Source organism: Bombina bombina, chromosome 3, assembly GCF_027579735.1.
Source record: "Bombina bombina isolate aBomBom1 chromosome 3, aBomBom1.pri, whole genome shotgun sequence".
In the NCBI taxonomy this organism is placed as follows: domain Eukaryota; kingdom Metazoa; phylum Chordata; class Amphibia; order Anura; family Bombinatoridae; genus Bombina; species Bombina bombina.
Window position 1 is genome coordinate 234,853,128 of NC_069501.1, and position 21,903 is coordinate 234,875,030.

General features: G+C 38.2%; 1 protein-coding gene across 1 annotated transcript in view; it reads right to left on the bottom strand.

The window, feature by feature from the left end:
* SLC13A2 (solute carrier family 13 member 2) overlaps positions 1–21,903 on the bottom strand; it is a 126,133-nt gene that overhangs the window by 33,877 nt on the left and 70,353 nt on the right. Inside the window, exons 7-9 of the mRNA XM_053704591.1 lie at positions 10,449–10,667; positions 10,271–10,362; positions 7,225–7,346 (exon numbers count right to left, since the gene is read on the bottom strand). Coding sequence (XP_053560566.1) covers positions 7,225–7,346; positions 10,271–10,362; positions 10,449–10,667 — 433 coding nt within the window. The remainder of the gene's footprint in view (positions 1–7,224; positions 7,347–10,270; positions 10,363–10,448; positions 10,668–21,903) is intronic.

Genomic DNA, 21,903 nt, shown 5'->3' on the forward strand with positions numbered 1-21,903 from the left:
GGGTGTCTTTGGTAAGTATGTTTTCATTACTTAAGACACTCTCAGCTATGGTTTGGCACTTTATGTATTTATATAAAGTTCTAAATATATGTATTGTACTTATATTTGCCATGATTCAGGTTTCAGTATATTTCCTTTTGCAGACTGTCAGTTTCATATCTGGGAAATGCATTTTTTAGGAAAATATATTTCTTACCTGGGGTTTAGTCTTTTTTCAATTGACTGTCTTTTTAAATTCACGGGCAGAATTAGGCTCGCGAAGGCCAAAGCTAAGTACATTTGTTGTAATCTTGTGGAGATTATATCTCCAGCTGTGGTTTGTAATAAGTTGTCATGATAAACTTTTACATGCAGAGAATATGTCCATCAGTAATAGGACATTGCCTGTTGCTGTTCTTTTAACATCTAATGTACATGATATACCTGTGAACTTATAAGAATTTATTGCTGATTCTATTCAGAAGGCTTTGTCTGCCATCCCGCCTTCTAATAAATGTAAAGGTCTTTTAAAACTTCTCATAAAGTTGATGAAATTTCAAATGACCGACAACATACTGAATTATCCTCCTCTGATGAGGATCTATCTGATTTAAAAGATCCTTCCTCAGATATTGACACTGACAAAACTACTTTTTTATTTTAAATGGAGTACATTTGTTCTATGTTAAGAAGTGTTGCTTTTTATTGGATATTAATGAGGAGACTAGTCCTCTTGATATTAAAACTAGTAAGTTTAATTTCTGTTATAAACCTCCTGTGGTTATTCCAGAGGTTTTTCCAGCTCCTAATGCTATTTCTGATATGATTTCTAAGGGATAGAATAGGTCTGGTACTTCTTTTATTCCTCCTTTAAGGTTTAAAAAATTGTATCCTTTGCCAGCAGTTGGATTGGAGTTTTAAGATCCCCAAAGTTAATAGGGCTATCTCTACTCTTGCTAAAGTACTGCTATTCATACGGAAGATAGTACTTCTTTTAAAGATCCTTTAGATAGGAAACTTGAATCTTATCTAAGGAAAGCTTATTTATATTCAGGTGATTTTCTTAGGCCTGCAATTTCTTTGGCTGATGTTGCAGCTGCTTCAACTTTTTGTTTGGAAGCTTTAGCGCAACAAGTATTGGCTCATGATTTATCTAGCATTGTTAACTTGATTCAACATGCTAATAACTTAATTTGTGATGCCATTTTTTGAGATCATCAAAATTGATATTAAATCTATGTATTTAGCTATTTTAGCTAGAAGAGCTTTGTGGCTTATATCTTGGAATGCTGATATGACTTCTAAGTCCAGATTGCTATCTCCTTTTTTCCAAGGTAATAAATTATTTGGTTCTCAGTTGGATTCGATATTTTCAACTGTCACTGGGGGGAAGGGCGTTTTCTTGCCTCAGGATAAAAGACCTAAGGGTAAATCTAAAGCTTCTAATCGTTTTCATTCCTAAAAAAAAGGAATAGAAACCTAATTCTTCCCCAAGTAATCTGTTTCCAATTGGAAGATTTCTTCAATTTGGAATAAATACAAGCCATTTAAGAGATCAAAGCCAGCCCCAAGTCCGCATGAAGGTGCGGTACTTATTCCAGCTCAGCTGGTAGGGGGCAGATTGAGTTTTTGCAAAGAAGTTTGGATCAATTCGGTCCAAAATCTTTGAATTCAGAATATTGTCTCTCAGGGGTGCAGAATAGGATTCAGAGTAAGACCGTCTGTGAGAAGATTTTTTTTTCTCATGCATTCCAGCAAACCCAGTAAAGGCTCAGGCTTTCCTGAAGTGTGTTTCAGACCTGGAGTTATCTGGGGTAATCATGCCAGTTCCGTTTCAGGAACAGGGTCTGTGGTTTTATTGAAATCTATTCATTGTCCCAAAGAAAGAAAATTAATTCAGACCAGTTTTGGATCTAAAAATTTTGAATCAATATGTAAGAGTACCATCTTTGTGACTATAAGGTCTATTTCTGCCTTTTTGTTCAGCAAGGGCATTATATGTCCACAAAAGACTTACTGGATGCATATCTTCATATTCCGATTCATACAGATCGCTATCAGTTCCTGAGATTCTCTTTTGTAGACAAGCATTACCAATTTGTTGCTCTTCCTTTTGGCCTAGCGACAGCTCTAAGAAATCTTTTTCAAAGGTTCTCGGTGTCTTACTCTCTGTATTCAGAGAGCGGGATGCAGTGTTTCCTTATGTGGACGATATCTTGGTACCTGCTCAGTCTTTACGTTCTTTACGTTCTGCAGAATCTCACATGAATCATCTACTGTTGTTTCTTCAAAGACATGGTTGGAGAATCAATTTACCAAAAAGTTTTGTGATTCCTCAGACAAAGGTAACCTTTTTAGGTTAGATAGATTCAGTGTCTATGACTTTGTCTCTTACAGACAAGAGACATTTGAAATTGGTTGCAGCCTCTCGGAGCCTTCAGTCTCAGTCATTCCCTTCAGTAACTATGTGCATGGAAGTTTTAGGTCTCATGACTGCAGCATCGGACACAATCTCCTTTGCTTGTTTTCATATGAGACCTCTCCAGCTTTGTATGCTGAACCAATGATGCAGGGATTTTACAAGGATATCACAATTAATATCCTTAAATTCCAATGTTCAACTTTTTCTGACTTGGTGGTTAGACCACCACCGTATAATTCAAGGGGCCTCTTTTGTTCATCCAATCTGGACTGTGATCACAACAGATGCAAGTCTTTCAGGTTGGGGAGCTGTCTGGGGATCTCTGACAGCACAAGGGGTTTGGAAATCTCAAGAGGTGAGATTACCAATCAATATTTTAGACCTCTGTGCTATTTTCAGGGCTCTTCAGGTTTGGCCTCTGTTGAAGAGAGAACTGTTCATTTTTTTTTTCAGACAGACAATATCACAACTGCGGCATTTGTCAATAATCAGGGTGGGACTCACAGTCCCCAAGCTATGAAAGAAGTATCTTGGATACTTTCTTGGGCGGAATCCAGCTCCTGTAGACAATTCAAAGCGGATTATCTCAGCTGTCAGACTTTACATCCAGGGGAGTGTTCCCTCCATCCAGATGTGTTTTCTCAGATTGTTCAGATGTGGGGTCTTCAAGAAATAGATCTGATGGCTTCTCATCTAAACAAGAAACTTCCCAGGTGCCTGTCCAGCTTCAGGGATCTTCAGGCGGAAGCAGTGGATGCGTTGACACTTCCTTGGTGTTATCAACCTGCTTATATTTCCCGCCTCTAGTTTTTCTTCCAAGAGTGATTTCCAAAATCATCATGGAACAGTCGTTTGTATTGCTGGTAGTTCCAGCATGGCCTCACAGGTTTTGGTATGCGGATCTTGCTCGGATGTCCAGTTGCCAACCTTGGCCTCTTCCCTTCCTCTTCTGTCTCAAGGTCCGTTTTTTCCATCATAATCTCAAATCATTAAATTTGAAGGAATGTGAAATTGTTCGCCTAGTGCTTAGTCATAGAGGTTTCTCTGACTCAGTTATTAATACTATGTTACAGGCTCGTAAATCTGTTTCAAGGAAGATTTATTATCGAGTTTGAAGACTTATATTTCATGGTGTTCTTCTCATAAATTCTCTTGGCATTCTTTTAGAATTCCTAGAATTTTTCAGTTTCTTCAGGATGATTGGATAAGGTTTTGTCTGCAAGTTCCATGAAGGATACATCTCTGCTCTTTCTGCCTTATTTCACAGAAAGATTGCTAAGCTTCCTGATATTCACTGTTTTCTACAGGCTTTGGTTCGTATCAAGCCTGTCATTAAATCAATCTCTCCTCCTTGGAGTCTTAATTTGGTTTTGAAGGCTTTGCAGGCTCCTCCATTTGAGCCTATGCATTTTTTGGACATTTAACTACTTTTGTGGAAAGTGTTGTTCTTCTTGGCCATCTCTTCTGCTAGAAAAGTTTCTGAATTATCTGCTCTTTTTTGGTGAATCTCCTTTTTCTGATTTTTCATCAGGATAAGGCTGTTTTGCGGACTTCATTTAAATTCTTACCTAAGGTTGTGAATTCTAACAACATTAATAGAGAAATTGTGTCCTAATCCTAAAAATTCTTTGGAGAAATCCTTACATTCTTTGGATGTGGTAAGAGTTTTGAAATATTATGTTGAAGCTACTAAAGATTTCAGGAAGACTTTTAGTCTATTTGATATTTTTTCTAAGTTCTAGGAAAGGTCAGAAGGCTTCTGCCATTTCCTTGGCATTGTGGTTAAAGCTTTGATTCATCAAGCTTATTTGGAGTCGGGTCAAGCCCCATCTCAGAGATTTACAGCTCATTCTATTAGATCAGTCTCCACTTTGTGGGTTTTTAAGAATGAAGCTTCAGTTGATCAGATTTGCAAAGCAGCAACCTGGTCTTCTTTACATACTTTTACTAATTTCTACCGTTTTGATGTATTTGCTTCTTCGGAAGCAGTTTTTGGTAGAAAGGTTCTTTAGGCAGCCGTTTTAGTTTGATTCTTCTGCTTATGTTTTAAGTTTTTTCTTTTAATTTCATGAGAATTAACTTATATTTTGGGTTGTGGATTAATTTTCTTCAGCGGAAAATGTCTGCTTTTATTTTGTCCCTCCCTCTCTAGTGACTCTTGTGTGGAGTTCCACATCTTCACTAGCTCATGGACTCTTGCCAATTACATGAAAGAAAACATAATTTATGTAAGAACTTACCTGATAAATTAATTTCTTTCATATTGGGAAGAGTCCTTTTTTATGGTGGTTTTGATTTTTTTGTATAAAGCACAATTATTTCCAAATTCCTTTGTTGATGCTTTTTACTCCTTTCTTTATCACCCCACTACTTGGCTATTCGTTAAACTTAATTGTGGGTGTGGTGAGGGTTGTATAGGCATTTGAGGTTTGGGAAACTTTGCCCCTCCTGGTAGGATTGTATATCCCATACTTCACTAGCTCATGGATTCTTGCCAGTATGAAAGAAATTAATTTATCAGGTAAGTTCTTACATAAATTATGTTTTTATTAGTTTAATTTATTTCATTTCATTGTAATGTTAGGTTTTAGTGTAAGTCAGGTTAGGTTTTATTTTACAGGTAACTTTGTATTTTTTTTTAACTAGGTAGCTAGTGAATAGTTAATAACTACTTAGTTAAAATAAATACAAACTTACCTGTGAAATAAAAATAAAACCTAAGACAGCTACAATATAACTATTAGTTATTTTGTAGCTAGCTTCGTTTTTTTTTACAGGTAAGTTTGTATTTAGTTTTAAATAGGAATTATTTAGTTAATAATTGTAAGGTTTATTTAGATTTATTTTAATTATATTTAAGTTAGGGGGTGTTAGTCTTAGGGTTACATTAGGGTTAGGGTTAGATTTAGGGTTAAATTAGGGTTAGGATTAGGAGTTAATATATGTATGTAGTGTTAGTGATGTGGGAGGTCAGAGGTTTAGGGGTTAATAATATTTAAATAGTGTTTGTGATGTGGGAGGGCGGTGGTTTAGGGGTTAATAGGTTTATTATAGTGGCGGCGATGTCCGGAGTGGCAGATTAGGGATTAATAATTTTATTATAGTGTTTGCGATGCAGGAGGGCCTCGTTTTAGGGGTTAACAGGTAGTTTATGGGTGTTAGTGTACTTTGTAACACTTTAGTTATGAGTTTTATGGTACAGCTTTGTAACGTAAAACTCATAACTACTGACTTTAGATGGCGGTACAGATCTTGTCGTTATAGGGTGTACCGCTCACTTTTTAGCCTCCCAGGAAAACTCATAATACCGGCGCTATGGAAGTCCCATTGAAAAAGGACTTTTTAAAAAGTGCGGTACTGACGTTGCGTGACGGCCAAAAAGGTGTGCGGTACACCTATACCGACAAGACTTGTAATACCGGCGTTAGGGAAAAAGAAGCGTTATGGGCCATAATTCTGCTTTTTCACTCATAACGCAAAACTCGTAATCTAGCAGCTGATACTGATTACAAACTTACTCTAATTTATGACTGATACCTATAGACCAGTGGTCTCAAAGTACCAGCTCTGGGACCATATGAGGCCCTCAACATAGTTTAATTTGGTCCTCTCTTGTTTATTAGTTAAATTATTAATTTTGCACCATCAATTTTCTTAGGATTCTAAGAGGTGTAACAAATTTTTCTATATAGGCACTCACAAGATAAAAATAAAGACCGGCATGCATTGTCCAGTGTAGACTCCCATTATGCACTGCTTCGATAAATGTCACTTTTTATTCAGTTCCAGAATGTTCACTTCACTTGGCACTCACATGATCAATATACTCTGTGTATGTCTATTGTAGACTATAACTCCTACCATGCACTACTACTTGGGTAAATGTCACTTCCAGTTTCCAGTATGTCCAGTTACAGAGCACTCACTTTGTTCAAATGGCCCCCAGAAGAAGAACACTTGGCCAGTGTCCCCCAGATACAATGAGCTTGATACCCCTGCTATAGACTGTTATAAACTTGCCAACTGAGAAAACAAAATAAAAATGCCTTTCAATGTGGGGACTGAACTTAAAATAGTATATGCATTAAATGACTTTGTGACATCAGACAATAATGACAAACATTATCTCAGTATTGTGCATATATGTAATTGAGGTATTTTGCTAACAATTGGTAAAACAGAGTTTATCTCTGATCATGCAAGTAGGAGGCAACCTTTGAGCACCAAGGTGAATCTATTTGTCATGAACAGTTTTACGAAAAATATAAATAGTTAACTAATTGTATTTATTAGTCTGAAGCATACAAGTTACTCCACTTGTCTCCTTTGTATTATTCTTCAGTGGGACTGCAAACTTACATAGGGTCAGTGTATACTTTCAATGGCCCTACCTTTCTCTATATGTTTTTATAAACTTTATGGTTGTCAAGAAACATTAATGTTGTAAGAAATGTATTTTGACTTCTAGTTAATGTTTGACCTCAAGTTATTGTTGTTACACTAAAAGTGGGTGAAATGCTAACCCTGCTTATGAAATGACTTGAGACCTCTTGCTTTGGGGACAGACAATCCATAGAATGAATCAGATATCTTTCTACAAACTGTAAAGGTACCAAACTACCTTGTGAATTTTGGTGTTATTTTAAACGCTATTAAACATATAGCTATCACTGTTCATGGTGACTAGCGTCTTGTAACACTCTGGTGAAGAGTCATTGCTCCCAAATACACCTGTTAGACGCCAGTAACTCTCTACTTTTTATATCAGTATTTTTAAATATGAGCATGAAACATAATTGAGATAAATCAAAATAACAAGTTACCTCACTGCCTTTGGCCAGAGCAAAGCCACCTCCCAGCAGGATGACAATACTCCAAGGCATCTTCTGGTTCACTGTCTTCCAGTCAAGTATAGGAGGAGACCCATGTGCCTTTGTCTTATGTTCTGGCATCAAACAAACACATTAATACTTTTGTATTAAAGAAACATTCTCACAGAGCAAAGTCTCATTATATTTTAAGTATTTTACAATGCATGGAAACCATCTTATTCTCTATAACCAATGAACCCTGCCTTTGTAAGAGATACATTTTAAAACAATGTCCAGACCTGCTTGGCTTGATTTGGCCAGCTTAAATAATTTCCTGCATTATAAACCTTTATGAATATTCTATTAGAAGAAGAATAATCAGTGGTGGTTCTAGACCAGTGGTTTTCAAAGTGTGAGGTGGGCCTCCCTAGGCAGATGCTAGAGAATATAAGGGGAGGCGTGGGAGCAGTGACACTTAGCATTATTCTTTGGAAACCACAAGCAGGTGCTGAATTTGGCAAAACATAAAACATTTTTTTAAGAGTCAACGTTGTGGTGGAATAAGGCAAAAGGTGGGACATATGTGGAAGAAAGGCTTAGTGACGGTGTCGCATTTGCTGTCTTGATCAGTAACTTGCGTTTAACACAGGAGAAACAAAGTGTAAATTGAATCATGAGTGAAGCTCTCTTTTGGTTGTGCAGATTCGGCTTGTGAGAGATGTGTGAAAAAATTAAAGGGACATGAAACCCAAAAATTTTCTTTCATGATTCAAATAGAGAATTTAATTTTAAACAACATTCCAATTTACTTCTATAATTTAATTTGCTTCCTTCTCTTGGTATCATTTGCTAAAAGGTTTATCTAGGCAAGTTCATGAGCAGCAGAGAATCTAGGTTCTAGCTGTTGATTGGTGGCTGCATTGGTGGCTGTTGATTGGTGGCTCACTTATGTGTTTAGTTAGAAACTAGTAGTGCATTGCTGCTCCTTCAACAAATGATACCAAGAGAATGAAACAGATTAGATAATAGAAGTAAATTAGAAAGTTTTTTAAAATTGTATTCTCTATCTGAATTATGAAAGAAAATTTTTGGGTTTCATGTACCTTTAAGTAACATCTATTATGGGGAGGGGGCACTGTCTAGAAAATTTAATCAGAGAGGTGGCCTACCCCCTAAGACTTTAAAAACCTCTGTTCTAGACCATACAAAGTGGTAGTGCAAAATGTTGAAGACAAATTAAATATCACTAGTGCAGGAACCTCATCTTCTCCTATTGAATACTGTTTTTATTAGTCTCCCTTTTCCATGTGTTATAGCTCTCTTTAATCTTCTAGGATCACTGGACATGAAAAAAAGCACAACTTGCAAATACAGGGCAGCCCTCTTCTTCGAATGAATGGGAGAGCATAGAACTATCATTCAGGAACAAAAACTATGCACTTTAACATTTTTTTGGCCATTTTACTATTTTAGTCTATTTTTATATTGTACTATTTTTCCTTTGCTTCTTTTCAAATAGGGCATTTTTTTTGCTTGTTTGTTAGTTTGTTATTGTTTTTTTCCTTTGTTTTTTGAAAATCTAATTTTCTTGTCCTGAATAAACCAATGTTTTCTTATCATACTCACAGAGGCATTTCCCTCTCCAACAGTACAGCAGAGACAGTTGTCCTTATCAACCAATGATTAGTACAAAGCCTGTACTATAGTATTAGCTTCACTTTAATTGTAAACAAAATTAAGGCAAAAAAATAAATAAAAATGGCAAGTCTAAATGCTCCTCTTTCATATAATTGATAGGAATATTTTATAATACAATATCTTTTTCACTTTGACTTCCTTTAGAGAAGTATAATCCTGCATTGAATCATTACCTAATTTGCGTAATTGCAGCAATGCACTACTGGGAGCTAGATTGGTGGCTGCACATATATGCCTACTGTTATTGGCTCACCCAATGTTTTCAGCTAGCTCCTAGTAGTACAGTGATGCTTCTTCAACAAAAGATACAAAGAGAATGAAGCACATTTGATAATAAAAGTAAATTTGAACCTTGCTTAAAATTACATGCTCATTCTAAATCATGAAATAAAAAATGTTGGGTTTTATGTCCCTTTAACCCCTTAAGTGGATATAGGTACTATGTCAAACAGTACTTTGCCAGCATACTGTGTTGACATAGTACCTATGTCCAACACTCTGGCACATGCTCCAGTCCCCGTTGTCAGCTTTGACAGCGGAGACTGCAGCCAAGGGCAGAAGACAACTGCCTTCATATGGTAAGGAAGAATTAATTGTTCTTCCTTAACCATATGAAGGCAGATCGTCAATACAGACAGCGACATTTACCTTGCGGTGATGCCATGTGTGGTGTGAAGGGAAGGAAGGAGCCAGGTGGGCAGCACATCACGGGAGGGGAGGGTTCCCTACGCTACAGGAAAAAGATTTGGTGAGGGAGGGGAGGGTTCCCTACACTACAGAAAAAGGGTTATGACAGGGAGGAGGCGGGTTTATATAAATGGTTGCTTAAATGGTTGCTTAAATAATAATAACATTTCTATAAACTGGGTACTGACAAACAGCTGCCAGTACCTAATATGGTTGCTACTAGTGAGAGGGGGGATTAGAGAGCTATTTGGGAGGGATCAGGGAGGTGGGAGGTTTGAGAATGGATCCCTATATAGTTAAAAAAAAACAACCTAAAAAGAAAATGCCTGCCAGTGCCTAAGATGGTGGTGAGCAGTGGATGGGGCGGAGGGAAGAAGGATCAGGTAGGAATCAGTTTGGTAATGGCTGTTAGGTGGGATGGTAATACCTACACTACAATAATATTACCCTTGCTGGCTAACTAATTAATTCCTTCACTGTCTGAAATATTACAAGTGTGGTGCCGCCTTCTAATTAACAAAACACAATGACAAAGGGGATCCCAGAGAATCCTTTACACTCATATTTTTTCACATGTACATTAGCTCAATTATTTACTGTGACTGTGATCTAAGAGCTTGATTATTCCTTCTTCGGGTATCAGAACACTGAAGCAGATTTGTACCTGTCTCACCTGTGTTGTCACACTTCAAAGAGGGTAATTCAGAGGGGAAGAAAAACATCAGGACTGACACAAGTATGGCTACTGTTGCATCTGTAACAAAGCTGAGACAAATGTTACACAATAAGTTTTAATAATAATTTAGACAAAGCAGTTGTTTTATTGTGGGGGAGTGAAGCATCACACTCACTTTTTGTTGCGGTTGAAGCTGACAGTTGCCCAGCCTGATATGAATCCTGGGTCTCTTGTAAGCCACAATAGCACTAACAAAACAAACAGCACTGATATAGAGATCTCTGCAAAGGTCATAGAACCCAACTTCTTGTGTTGTGCAGACACGGCCTGAAACATTCGCTTTTCTTCTTCCTTTTCTTCTGGGTTCCAACCACAACCAAAATTCTTATAGAATCTACATGTAAAGAGCAGAGTTTTAAACACTATTCTAGAAATTTTTGGGACACTGGTATGTCTGAGTCTTCTAGGTGTCACATAGTATTAAAGGGACACAAAAGCCCAAATGTTTCTTTCAGGATAATGACAGAGTATAAAAAAAAAAAGTTTAAAAAGTTTCCAATTTACTTCTTTGCAGAAGAGCATACCTAGGTAGGTAGCGTACACTGTACACATTTCTAAAGCAATACATTGCAGCAAAATCTGCTATTCAGCACTTTTGCAAATTTATAATATTTTTAAAAAGTATTCTTTTCAACAAACAATACCAAGTGAATAAGTACATTTCCTAATAGAAGTAAAATGGACACTTTAAAAAGTGTGCGCTCTATGATCTGAATCGTGAAAGAAAAAAAAATAGGGTTTTGTGTCCCTTTTAAATTTAAAGTTAACACCCCCCCCCCCCACACCATATTTCAGATTATGAGAGACCCAGCATGGTACAAAAACAAACAAAAAAAAAAAAAGATAAACTTTGGGATGTTGCAGTTACTTAATGCAGAACTGATGTTTGGCTAATAAGAAGGGTTCTGTATAGGGTTATGTATAGAAAAAATATAATGATATATCATATACTGGTAAAGGCATTCGATCCTTTTCTTAGTGTACTATTGCTTTCCTACACTGGCAAGGGATTAAATACATAGTTAAAGCCAGATATAGAGTGCCATGAGCTGAACATGAAGGTGATTGGTGGCTACAGATTGTCTCAGCTATGTTCAGCTCTGCTGATCAGAAGTCAATTTTAACTATGTTGTTACTGCTTTTGTGGGGGGGGGGGGGGGTAGACACACAGGTGTAGGCAAGCAAAAGTGCAATTAGAATTAGCTAATTAGTAAATATAGCCACATAGATGCACATTTTAGTTAACTCATAATAACACATTTTATAGTCCTAATCATATCATTTTACAGTATTAGGAGGTCACTATTATTTAAGCGACTACACTTACACTTCTAATATATTATTATTTATAATAGCTAATGTTCACATAGACACTTCCTATTTTAGGTATTAACACTATATTGTCCACACCAAATCACTTATCAGATTCAATATTATATAGAACATTCTAAGATAGGATAAGTCCGTTCACATATAATGTGTTTAATTAAATCCACTTATTAGTATTAAGATTATAATCTGCAAGGGTTTGTAGTCCATTTCAATCACTTTCAAAATTCCATTACTCTATTAATAGTTCACATATTATTGCAACATTTTCACTATTTATTCACGTTTCATCAGTATTTTAAATTTATATACTTCCCTAATGATCTCGACTCTGTATCACGACTCGTAGATTAGTAAACGTAGCACACCCAGCCGTCATTTGCTATTTGGGGAAATCCTTTAGGATTTTTCACACAAGATACGTCAGCAGTTACGCACTCTGACATGCCCTTCTGAAAGGCCAGTTGACTGCGTAACATCTCACAGCCATAGGCAGGCTAAGGACACTCCCACTGAGGGTTGTTGACGGAAATGATTTGCAGACACGGATAATCTCATATCCTCAGCTGGCAGTGTGATCAGCTGTGATTTTATTTATAGATTTTTACACTCGAGTAACTAAGATCGCAATTAACATAGAATATCACTTTATTGGAGTGAACTTGGATAAAGCTTACCAACAGGAGAATCTTACATTGGTGAGTGACGATTGTGAACACAGGAAGGGAAACTGTTTTAAATGCTTGTTTGAATTGGATTTTTTCAAGTGATCACAAGTGATTAATATAGATCTTTGATGTATTCGAAAGTGGCTAATATAGTTTGGACCAGGGATCGTTGCAATAATAATAATGAAATAAGGGATAGTCATATAGATTTTAACTGACAAATATTTTACTATTATTTTATGTATTTTGGTATTTTGATCTAAAAGTCTATTGTCAACTTACACTTTTATATGGATGTAGGAGTGTAAGTAATCTGTAATCCACATATATTATTATTATTATTATCGGTTATTTGTAGAGCGCCAACAGATTCTGCAGCGCTATAAACAAATGCGGAGTACAACAAAACAATTATATGGATCAAATGGGTAGAGGGCCCTGCCAAGAGTTGTACTGTTGTAGTCAGCTCTTAAGAAGGTGATCTACAAACAGCTGGACTCTTAGGCTTACATGCTAAGGGGGTTCAGGAGATAGAGATGGAGGAGTGGAACTGGTATAAAGAAAGGTTAGCGTAGGTTGTATGCATCCCTGAACAGTAGAGTCTTTACGGAGCGATTGAAGCTTTCAAAACTAGGGGAGAGTCTTGTGAAGCGAGGCAGAGAGTTCCACAAGATGGGAGCCAGTCTGGAGAAGACCTGTAAATGGGAGTGTGATGAGGAGGAGAGTAGGAGGTCATGAGCAGAGCGAAGGGGACGGGAGGAAGAGTATCTGGAGACAAGGTCTGAGATATAGGGGGAGCAGTGCAGTTGAGGGCTTTGTATGTCAGAGTGAGAATTTTGTGTTTGATCCTAGGGGCAAGAGGAAGCCAGTTAAAGGATTGGCAGAGAGGAGCAGCAGATGAAGAGCGACGTGTAAGGAAGATGAGCCTGGCAGAGGCATTTATTATGGATTGTAAAGGAGCTAGGCGGCAGGTGGGGAGACCAGAGAGGTCAGAATTGCAGTAATCGAGGCATGAAAGGATGAGAGAGTGGATTAAAATCTTAGTTGTGTCTTGTGCAAGGAAGTGTCTAATTTTAGAGATGTTTTTAGTGTGGAAATGGCTGGCTTTAGCCAAGGACTGAATGTGAGGAGTGAAAGAAAGATCTAAGTCAAATCTGACCCAGAGACATCGGGCATGCGGGGTAGGGGTAATGATGTAGTTGTCAACAGTTATAGAGAGATTGGGGTGGAGATTTTGGAAGAAGGGGGAAAATAAGGAGCTCAGTTTTGGAGAGATTTAGCTTGAGGTAGTGAGAGGACATCCAGGAAGAGATGTGAGAAAGACAGTTAGTGACACGGGTTAGCAAGGAAGGAGATAGGTCTGGTGCAGAGAAGTAGATTTGGGTGTCATCGGCATACAAATGATATTGGAAACTGTGGGACTTTATTAGGGAACCTAGTGATGACGTGTAGATTGAGAAGAGAAGGGGACTGAGGACAGAGCCTTGCGGTACTCCGACAGGAAGTGGTAACGGGGAAGAGGAGGCCCCAGAGAAGGCTTCACTAAAGGTACGGTTTGACAGGTAAGAAGAGAGCCACAAAAGGGCTGTGTCACAGATGCCGAAGGATTGGAGGGTTTAGAAAAAAGAGGGTGGTCAACAGTGTCAAAGGCTGCGGACAGATCAATTAGGATAAGCAGAGAAAAGTGGCCTTTTGATTTTGCTGTAAGTAGATCGTTGGTAACCTTAACAATTGCTGTCTTTGCGGAGTGATGGAGACGAAATCCAGATTGCAGTGGGTCAAGGAGGGAGTTTGATGTAAGGAAATGGGATAGGCGTGCATATACTAGTTTTTCAAGAAGCTTTGAGGCAAGAGGGAGGAGGGAAATAGGGCAGTAGTTGGATGGGGAGGTAGGATCAAGGGAAGGTTTTTTGAGGATAGGTGTGACTAGTGTATGTTTCAAAGATGAGGGAAATATACCAGTGCTGAGGGAGAGGTTGAAAATGTGTGTGAGTATAGGGATTATGGTAGCAGAGAGGGAGGGGAGTAGCTGTGAGGGGATAAGGTCAAGGGGACAGGTAGTGAGGTGAGACGGCAGTATAAGTGCTGAAACTTCTTCCTCAGTAACAGGGGAGAATGAGCTAAGTTTAAGGTTATGTGGGTTGAGGTTGATTCAGAGCATTTAAGTGGGTGAGAGAATGGAATTATGTTGAGAGCTGATTTTGTTTCTGATGGAGTCGATTTTGGAAATTAAGTGGCTAGCAAAGTCTTGAGCTGACAGAGAAGTTGTATTAGGAGGTGGGGGAGGTCGGAGAAGAGTATTGAAAGTGGAGAACAGATGTTTTGGGTTTGAAGAAAGATTAGAGATAAGAGTAGAGAAGTAGTGTTGCTTATGGAGATTAAGGGCAGAATAGTAGGAGTTCAAGATGAATTTGTAATGAAGAAAATCAGCTGAACTCCGAGATTTCAGTGCCGCTCAGCAGTACAGGAAGATCTGCGTAGGTACCGTGTCAGAGGAGTATGGTCTTTTGTATATTGATATATATATTTTTTGTATATATGATTTAAAGATATGTTATGAAAAGTTTATCCCATTAATCAATTAATTTTAATTGAAAAGGGAGGGGGCGGGTTTTGAGATGGGGCCAGAATTGGTCAGTTTGAATATAAAAGCCAGTGTTTCCAATTTAGTAACAGATGCCTGAGGAAACAGCTAGCACAGCTGAGAAACGTGTTGCAATCTGTATTTTACTTTGTTTTTATACACTTTGGGGGAGTGTGTGCACCCATAGGCCTAGATTTGGAGTTCGGCGGTAAAAGGGCTGTTAACGCTCCGCGGGTTTTTTTCTGGCCGCACCATAAATTTAACTCTGGTATCGAGAGTTCAAACAAATGCTGCGTTAGTCTCCAAAAAAGGAGCGTAGAGCATATTTACCGCAAATGCAACTCTCGATACCAGCGGTGCTTACGGACGCGGCCGGCATCAAAAACGTGCTCGTGCACGATTCTCCCATAGGAAACAATGGGGCAGTTTGAGCTGAAAAAAAACCTAACACCTGCAAAAAAGCAGCGTTCAGCTCTTAACGCAGCCCCATTGTTTCCTATGGGGAAACACTTCCTACGTCTGCACCTAACACTCTAACATGTACCCCGAGTCTAAACACCCCTAACCTTACACTTATTAACCCCTAATCTGCCGCCCCCGCTATCGCTGACCCCTGCATTACACTTTTAACCCCTAATCTGCCGCTCCGTAAACCGCCGCCACCTACGTTATCCCTATGTACCCCTAATCTGCTGCCCTAACATCGCCGACCCCTATGTTATATTTATTAACCCCTAATCTGCCCCCCACAACGTCGCCGACACCTGCCTACACTTATTAACCCCTAATCTGCCGAGCGGACCTGAGCGCTACTATAATAAAGTTATTAACCCCTAATCCGCCTCACTAACCCTATCATAAATAGTATTAACCCCTAATCTGCCCTCCCTAACATCGCCGACACCTACCTTCAATTATTAACCCCTAATCTGCCGACCGGAGCTCACCGCTATTCTAATAAATGTATTAACCCCTAAAGCTAAGTCTAACCCTAACACTAACACCCCCCTAAGTTAAATATAATTTTTATCTAACGAAATAAATTAACTCTTATTAAATAAATGATTCCTATTTAAAGCTAAATACTTACCTGTAAAATAAATCCTAATATAGCTACAATATAAATTATAATTATATTATAGCTATTTTAGGATTAATATTTATTTTACAGGCAACTTTGTAATTATTTTAACCAGGTACAATAGCTATTAAATAGTTAAGAACTATTTAATAGTAACCTAGTTAAAATAATAACAAATTTACCTGTAAAATAAATCCTAACCTAAGATATAATTAAACCTAACACTACCCTATCAATAAAATAATTAAATAAACTACCTACAATTACCTACAATTAACCTAACACTACACTATCAATAAATTAATTAAACACAATTGCTACAAATAAATACAATTAAATAAACTATCTAAAGTACAAAAAATAAAAAAAAACTAAGTTACAGAAAATAATAAAATATTTACAAACATAAGAAAAATATTACAACAATTTTAAACTAATTACACCTACTCTAAGCCCCCTAATAAAATAACAAAGCCCCCCAAAATAAAAAATTCCCTGCCCTATTCTAAAATACAAATATTACAAGCTCTTTTACCTTACCAGCCCTGAACAGGGCCCTTTGCGGGGCATGCCCCAAGAATTTCAGCTCTTTTGCCTGTAAAAAAAAACATACAATACCCCCCCCCCAACATTACAACCCACCACCCACATACCCCTAATCTAACCCAAACCCCCCTTAAATAAACCTAACACTAATCCCCTGAAGATCTTCCTACCTTGTCTTCACCATACCAGGTTCACCGATCCGTCCTGGCTCCAAGATCTTCATCCAACCCAAGCGGGGGTTGGCGATCCATAATCCGGTGCTCCAAAGTCTTCCTCCTATCCGGCAAGAAGAGGACATCCGGACCGGCAAACATCTTCTCCAAGCGGCATCTTCTATCTTCTTCCATCCGATGACGACCGGCTCCATCTTGAAGACCTCCAGCGCGGATCCATCCTCTTCTTCCGACGACTAGACGACGAATGACGGTTCCTTTAAGGGACGTCATCCAAGATGGCGTCCCTCGAATTCCGATTGGCTGATAGGATTCTATCAGCCAATCGGAATTAAGGTAGGAATTTTCTGATTGGCTGATGGAATCAGCCAATCAGAATCAAGTTCAATCCGATTGGCTGATCCAATCAGCCAATCAGATTGAGCTCGCATTCTATTGGCTGATCGGAACAGCCAATAGAATGCGAGCTCAATCTGATTGGCTGATTGGATCAGCCAATCGGATTGAACTTGATTCTGATTGGCTGATTCCATCAGCCAATCAGAAAATTCCTACCTTAATTCCGATTGGCTGATAGAATCCTATCAGCCAATCGGAATTCGAGGGACGCCATCTTGGATGACGTCCCTTAAAGGAACCGTCATTCATCGTCTAGTCGTCGGAAGAAGAGGATGGATCCGCGCTGGAGGTCTTCAAGATGGAGCCGGTCGTCATCGGATGGAAGAAGATAGAAGATGCCGCTTGGAGAAGATGTTTGCCGGTCCGGATGTCCTCTTCTTGCCGGATAGGAGGAAGACTTTGGAGCACCGGATTATGGATCGCCAACCCCCGCTTGGGTTGGATGAAGATCTTGGAGCCAGGACGGATCGGTGAACCTGGTATGGTGAAGACAAGGTAGGAAGATCTTCAGGGGATTAGTGTTAGGTTTATTTAAGGGGGGTTTGGGTTAGATTAGGGGTATGTGGGTGGTGGGTTGTAATGTTGGGGGGGGGGTATTGTATGTTTTTTTTTACAGGCAAAAGAGCTGAAATTCTTGGGGCATGCCCCGCAAAGGGCCCTGTTCAGGGCTGGTAAGGTAAAAGAGCTTGTAATATTTGTATTTTAGAATAGGGTAGGGAATTTTTTATTTTGGGGGGCTTTGTTATTTTATTAGGGGGCTTAGAGTAGGTGTAATTAGTTTAAAATTGTTGTAATATTTTTCTTATGTTTGTAAATATTTTATTATTTTCTGTAACTTAGTTATTTTTTATTTTTTGTACTTTAGATAGTTTATTTAATTGTATTTATTTGTAGCAATTGTGTTTAATTAATTTATTGATAGTGTAGTGTTAGGTTAATTGTAGGTAATTGTAGGTAGTTTATTTAATTATTTTATTGATAGGGTAGTGTTAGGTTTAATTATATCTTAGGTTAGGATTTATTTTACAGGTAAATTTGTTATTATTTTAACTAGGTAACTATTAAATAGTTCTTAACTATTTAATAGCTATTGTACCTGGTTAAAATAATTACAAAGTTGCCTGTAAAATAAATATTAATCCTAAAATAGCTATAATATAATTATAATTTATATTGTAGCTATATTAGGATTTATTTTACAGGTAAGTATTTAGCTTTAAATAGGAATCATTTATTTAATAAGAGTTAATTTATTTCGTTAGATAAAAATTATATTTAACTTAGGGGGGTGTTAGTGTTAGGGTTAGACTTAGCTTTAGGGGTTAATACATTTATTAGAATAGCGGTGAGCTCCGGTCGGCAGATTAGGGGTTAATAATTGAAGGTAGGTGTCGGCGATGTTAGGGAGGGCAGATTAGGGGTTAATACTATTTATGATAGGATTAGTGAGGCGGATTAGGGGTTAATAACTTTATTATAGTAGCGCTCAGGTCCGCTCGGCAGATTAGGGGTTAATAAGTGTAGGTAGGTGTCGGCGACGTTGAGGGGGGCAGATTAGGGGTTAATAAATATAACATAGGGGTCGGCGATGTTAGGGGTAGCAGATTAGGGGTACATAGGGATAACGTAGGTGGCGGCGATTTGCGGTCGGAAGATTAGGGGTTAATTATTTTAAGTAGCTTGCGGCGACGTTGTGGGGGGCAAGTTAGGGGTTAATAGATATAATACAGGGGTCGGCGGTGTTAGGGGCAGCAGATTAGGGGTACATAAGTATAACGTAGGTGGCGGTCGGCAGATTAGGGGTTAAAAATTTTAATCGAGTGGCGGCGATGTGGGGGGACCTCGGTTTAGGGGTACATAGGTAGTTTATGGGTGTTAGTGTACTTTAGGGTACAGTAGTTAAGAGCTTTATAAACCGGCGTTAGCCAGAAAGCTCTTAACTCCTGCTATTTTCAGGCGGCTGGAATCTTGTCGTTAGAGCTCTAACGCTCACTGCAGAAACGACTCTAAATACCGGCGTTAGGAAGATCCCATTGAAAAGATAGGCTACGCAAATGGCGTAGGGGGATCTGCGGTATGGAAAAGTCGCGGCTGAAAAGTGAGCGTTAGACCCTTTAATCACTGACTCCAAATACCAGCGGGCGGCCAAAACCAGCGTTAGGAGCCTCTAACGCTGGTTTTGACGGCTACCGCCGAACTCTAAATCTAGGCCTTAGTTTTTAAATTACATTTTTAAAATAAACAAATATTGATTATATTGGAAGCCTGAGCATTCTATCTTATCCGGAGCTGACAACGGTATTCTGTGGGATTCATTCCTTCCCTGGCCTGGGACCAGTGTGCTGGGACACTGAGAGATCCCAGTAGGCTCTACTCAGCACAATAGGGTGCTGCAATTCTTGTGAGTATAACCACAACACAAGACATCTCTATATCGCTCTACAATCACAGTGTTACACTAGGAGGTGCCCTCTGTTTGTGATTTCTCCTTCACAGTTATCTGCCTTGGATTTGTTTTTTCCTTTGAGAGGAACAGCCCTGATCCAAGAACCAGATCAAATCTATCCTGTTTTGGATTCTACCTTCCCTCTAACCATTAAGATGGTCTCTAAATGGACTCATATAAGACTTTGAACCTATATAATTCTACCTATGGTGTATTATTTGATGTTTTACTGATTGATATTGTACCGTTCATTTTCTTTTTTCCTATTTGCACCCCCTAGAGTTGGACATGACAGTGTTATGAGCAGTGTTTTTTAGCAATGTATTTATGACTGTTATTTGTAAATGATTTCACTCCAAACTTGAGAATTTTTATATATTAGGCCCTCAGTGAGAAAGGAATGGAACTCCCTTATTGCATACCTGCATAGGCTTTTCTGAACTTGTAGTTGAGGGAGACTTGCAAGACGTGGTCATGGTTTTGTGGGTGTAGCAAGAGAGGAGCTGTTGGTGTGCTATGGTCAGGTTTGAAGGACAATGGGCAGAGCTGGGGCAGTCCCTCGTCTCTGGAAAGTGGGACATTTGCCCTGAAGGGGAAGTTCCAAGACCGTGACAATCCCACAATAGGAGGGATGGGGGTTGATCACAATCAAGTTTGTTAAAATCCCTGAGCCATAAATGCCTTTTTAACAGAAAAGCTCAGAAAAGGCCTCTATGTGTGTTATGTACCTGTTTTCGAGAGAAACTGGGTAGCCACATGAAACTGACAAATACAATAGCCCATTCACACCTCTTAAGGTTAATGTAAGCGTCTATTCAAGTAACCCCTCTGTTCACTGTGCAAGGGAAATACTCATCTACATGTGCGACATTAACCTATTGTAATCCAAATCCATCCTCATCATTGATTAACCATTTAAATGCTATATGTTTCTTGGAATACCTCAATATTAGGACACCAACATCTACAAATGGTATGTTTTAATTTTTTATTTTAACATTAGATTTTAAGTCAGACTATCACTGTCGTGTTTGGCACTAACAGCAGAGGCATCTTCATAACCGTGTTTTAAACGTGATTGCGCAATTGTAAGGTTAATGTAAGGGTCTATTCAAGTAACCCCTCTATTCACTGTGCAAGGGAAATACTCATCTACATGTGCGACATTAACCTTTTTGTAATCCAAATCCATCCTCATCATTGATTAACCATTTAAATGCTATATGTATCTTGGAATACATCAATATTAGGACACCAACATCTACAAATGGTATGTTTTTATTTTTTATTTTAATATTAGATTTTAAGTCAGACTATCACTGTGGTGTTTGGCACTAACAGCAGAGGCATCTTCATAACCGTGTTTTAAACATGATTGCGCAATTGTTACAATGTCATGTATTACAATCTTTTTCCATCTGCACCGCTGCTAAACCATATGAATGCCAAATTTATGTTGACATGATGGGCATACTGGGTATAATTTTTCTATCGCTATATTATTTTATTCTTAAGTTTTGTTTTTAACTGTATTTTTTAAACTGTTTGTTAAAGCACCATTTCCATTTTGGCGTGTTCTCAAAGGTGGCAACTATGGATTTTAATTGAAAGGACTTATAATATCTTCTAATACTGGATTTTAACATTACTGAGCATGCTGCATTGCAACATTGGGCTCTGTTTAAAGGGCAATTATACACTTTTCTTTGCATAAACGTTTTGTAGATGATCTATTTATAAAGCCAATAAAGTTTTTTTTTTTTTAAAAATGTATAATTTTGCTTATTTTTAAAGAACATTGCTCTGATTTTCTGACTCCTAACCAAGCCCCAAAGTTTTATTTGAATACTGTCAGCTACCTTCTCCAGCTTGCTCCTGTTTGTGTAAAGGGTCTTTTCATATGCAAAAGAAGGGGGAGGGGGGGAGTGTCTTATTTCCCACTTGCAGTGGGCTTTCCAACTACCTTTTCAACAGAGCTAAACTGAAAGCTTTTAAGTACGTTTTTAAACCATTTTATACTGGATTTTTATATCAGTATCTGTGCATCTTATTATGTCTATTACATGCAGTTATATGAAAATGAGTGTATACTGTCCCTTTAACAAGCTACGTATGGAGCTTGATGGCCCCTGTTTCTGGTGAGTCTTCAGACTCACCAGAAACAGCAGTTATGAAGCTTTTATCATCAAATTTGCTTTGTTCTCTTGTTATTCTTAGTTGAAAGCTAAACCTAGGTAGGCTCATATGCTAATTTCTAAGCCCTTGAAGGCCGCCTCTTATCTGAATGCATTTGACACTTTTTCACAGCTAGTTAGTTCACATGTTTTTTTAAATAAATAACATT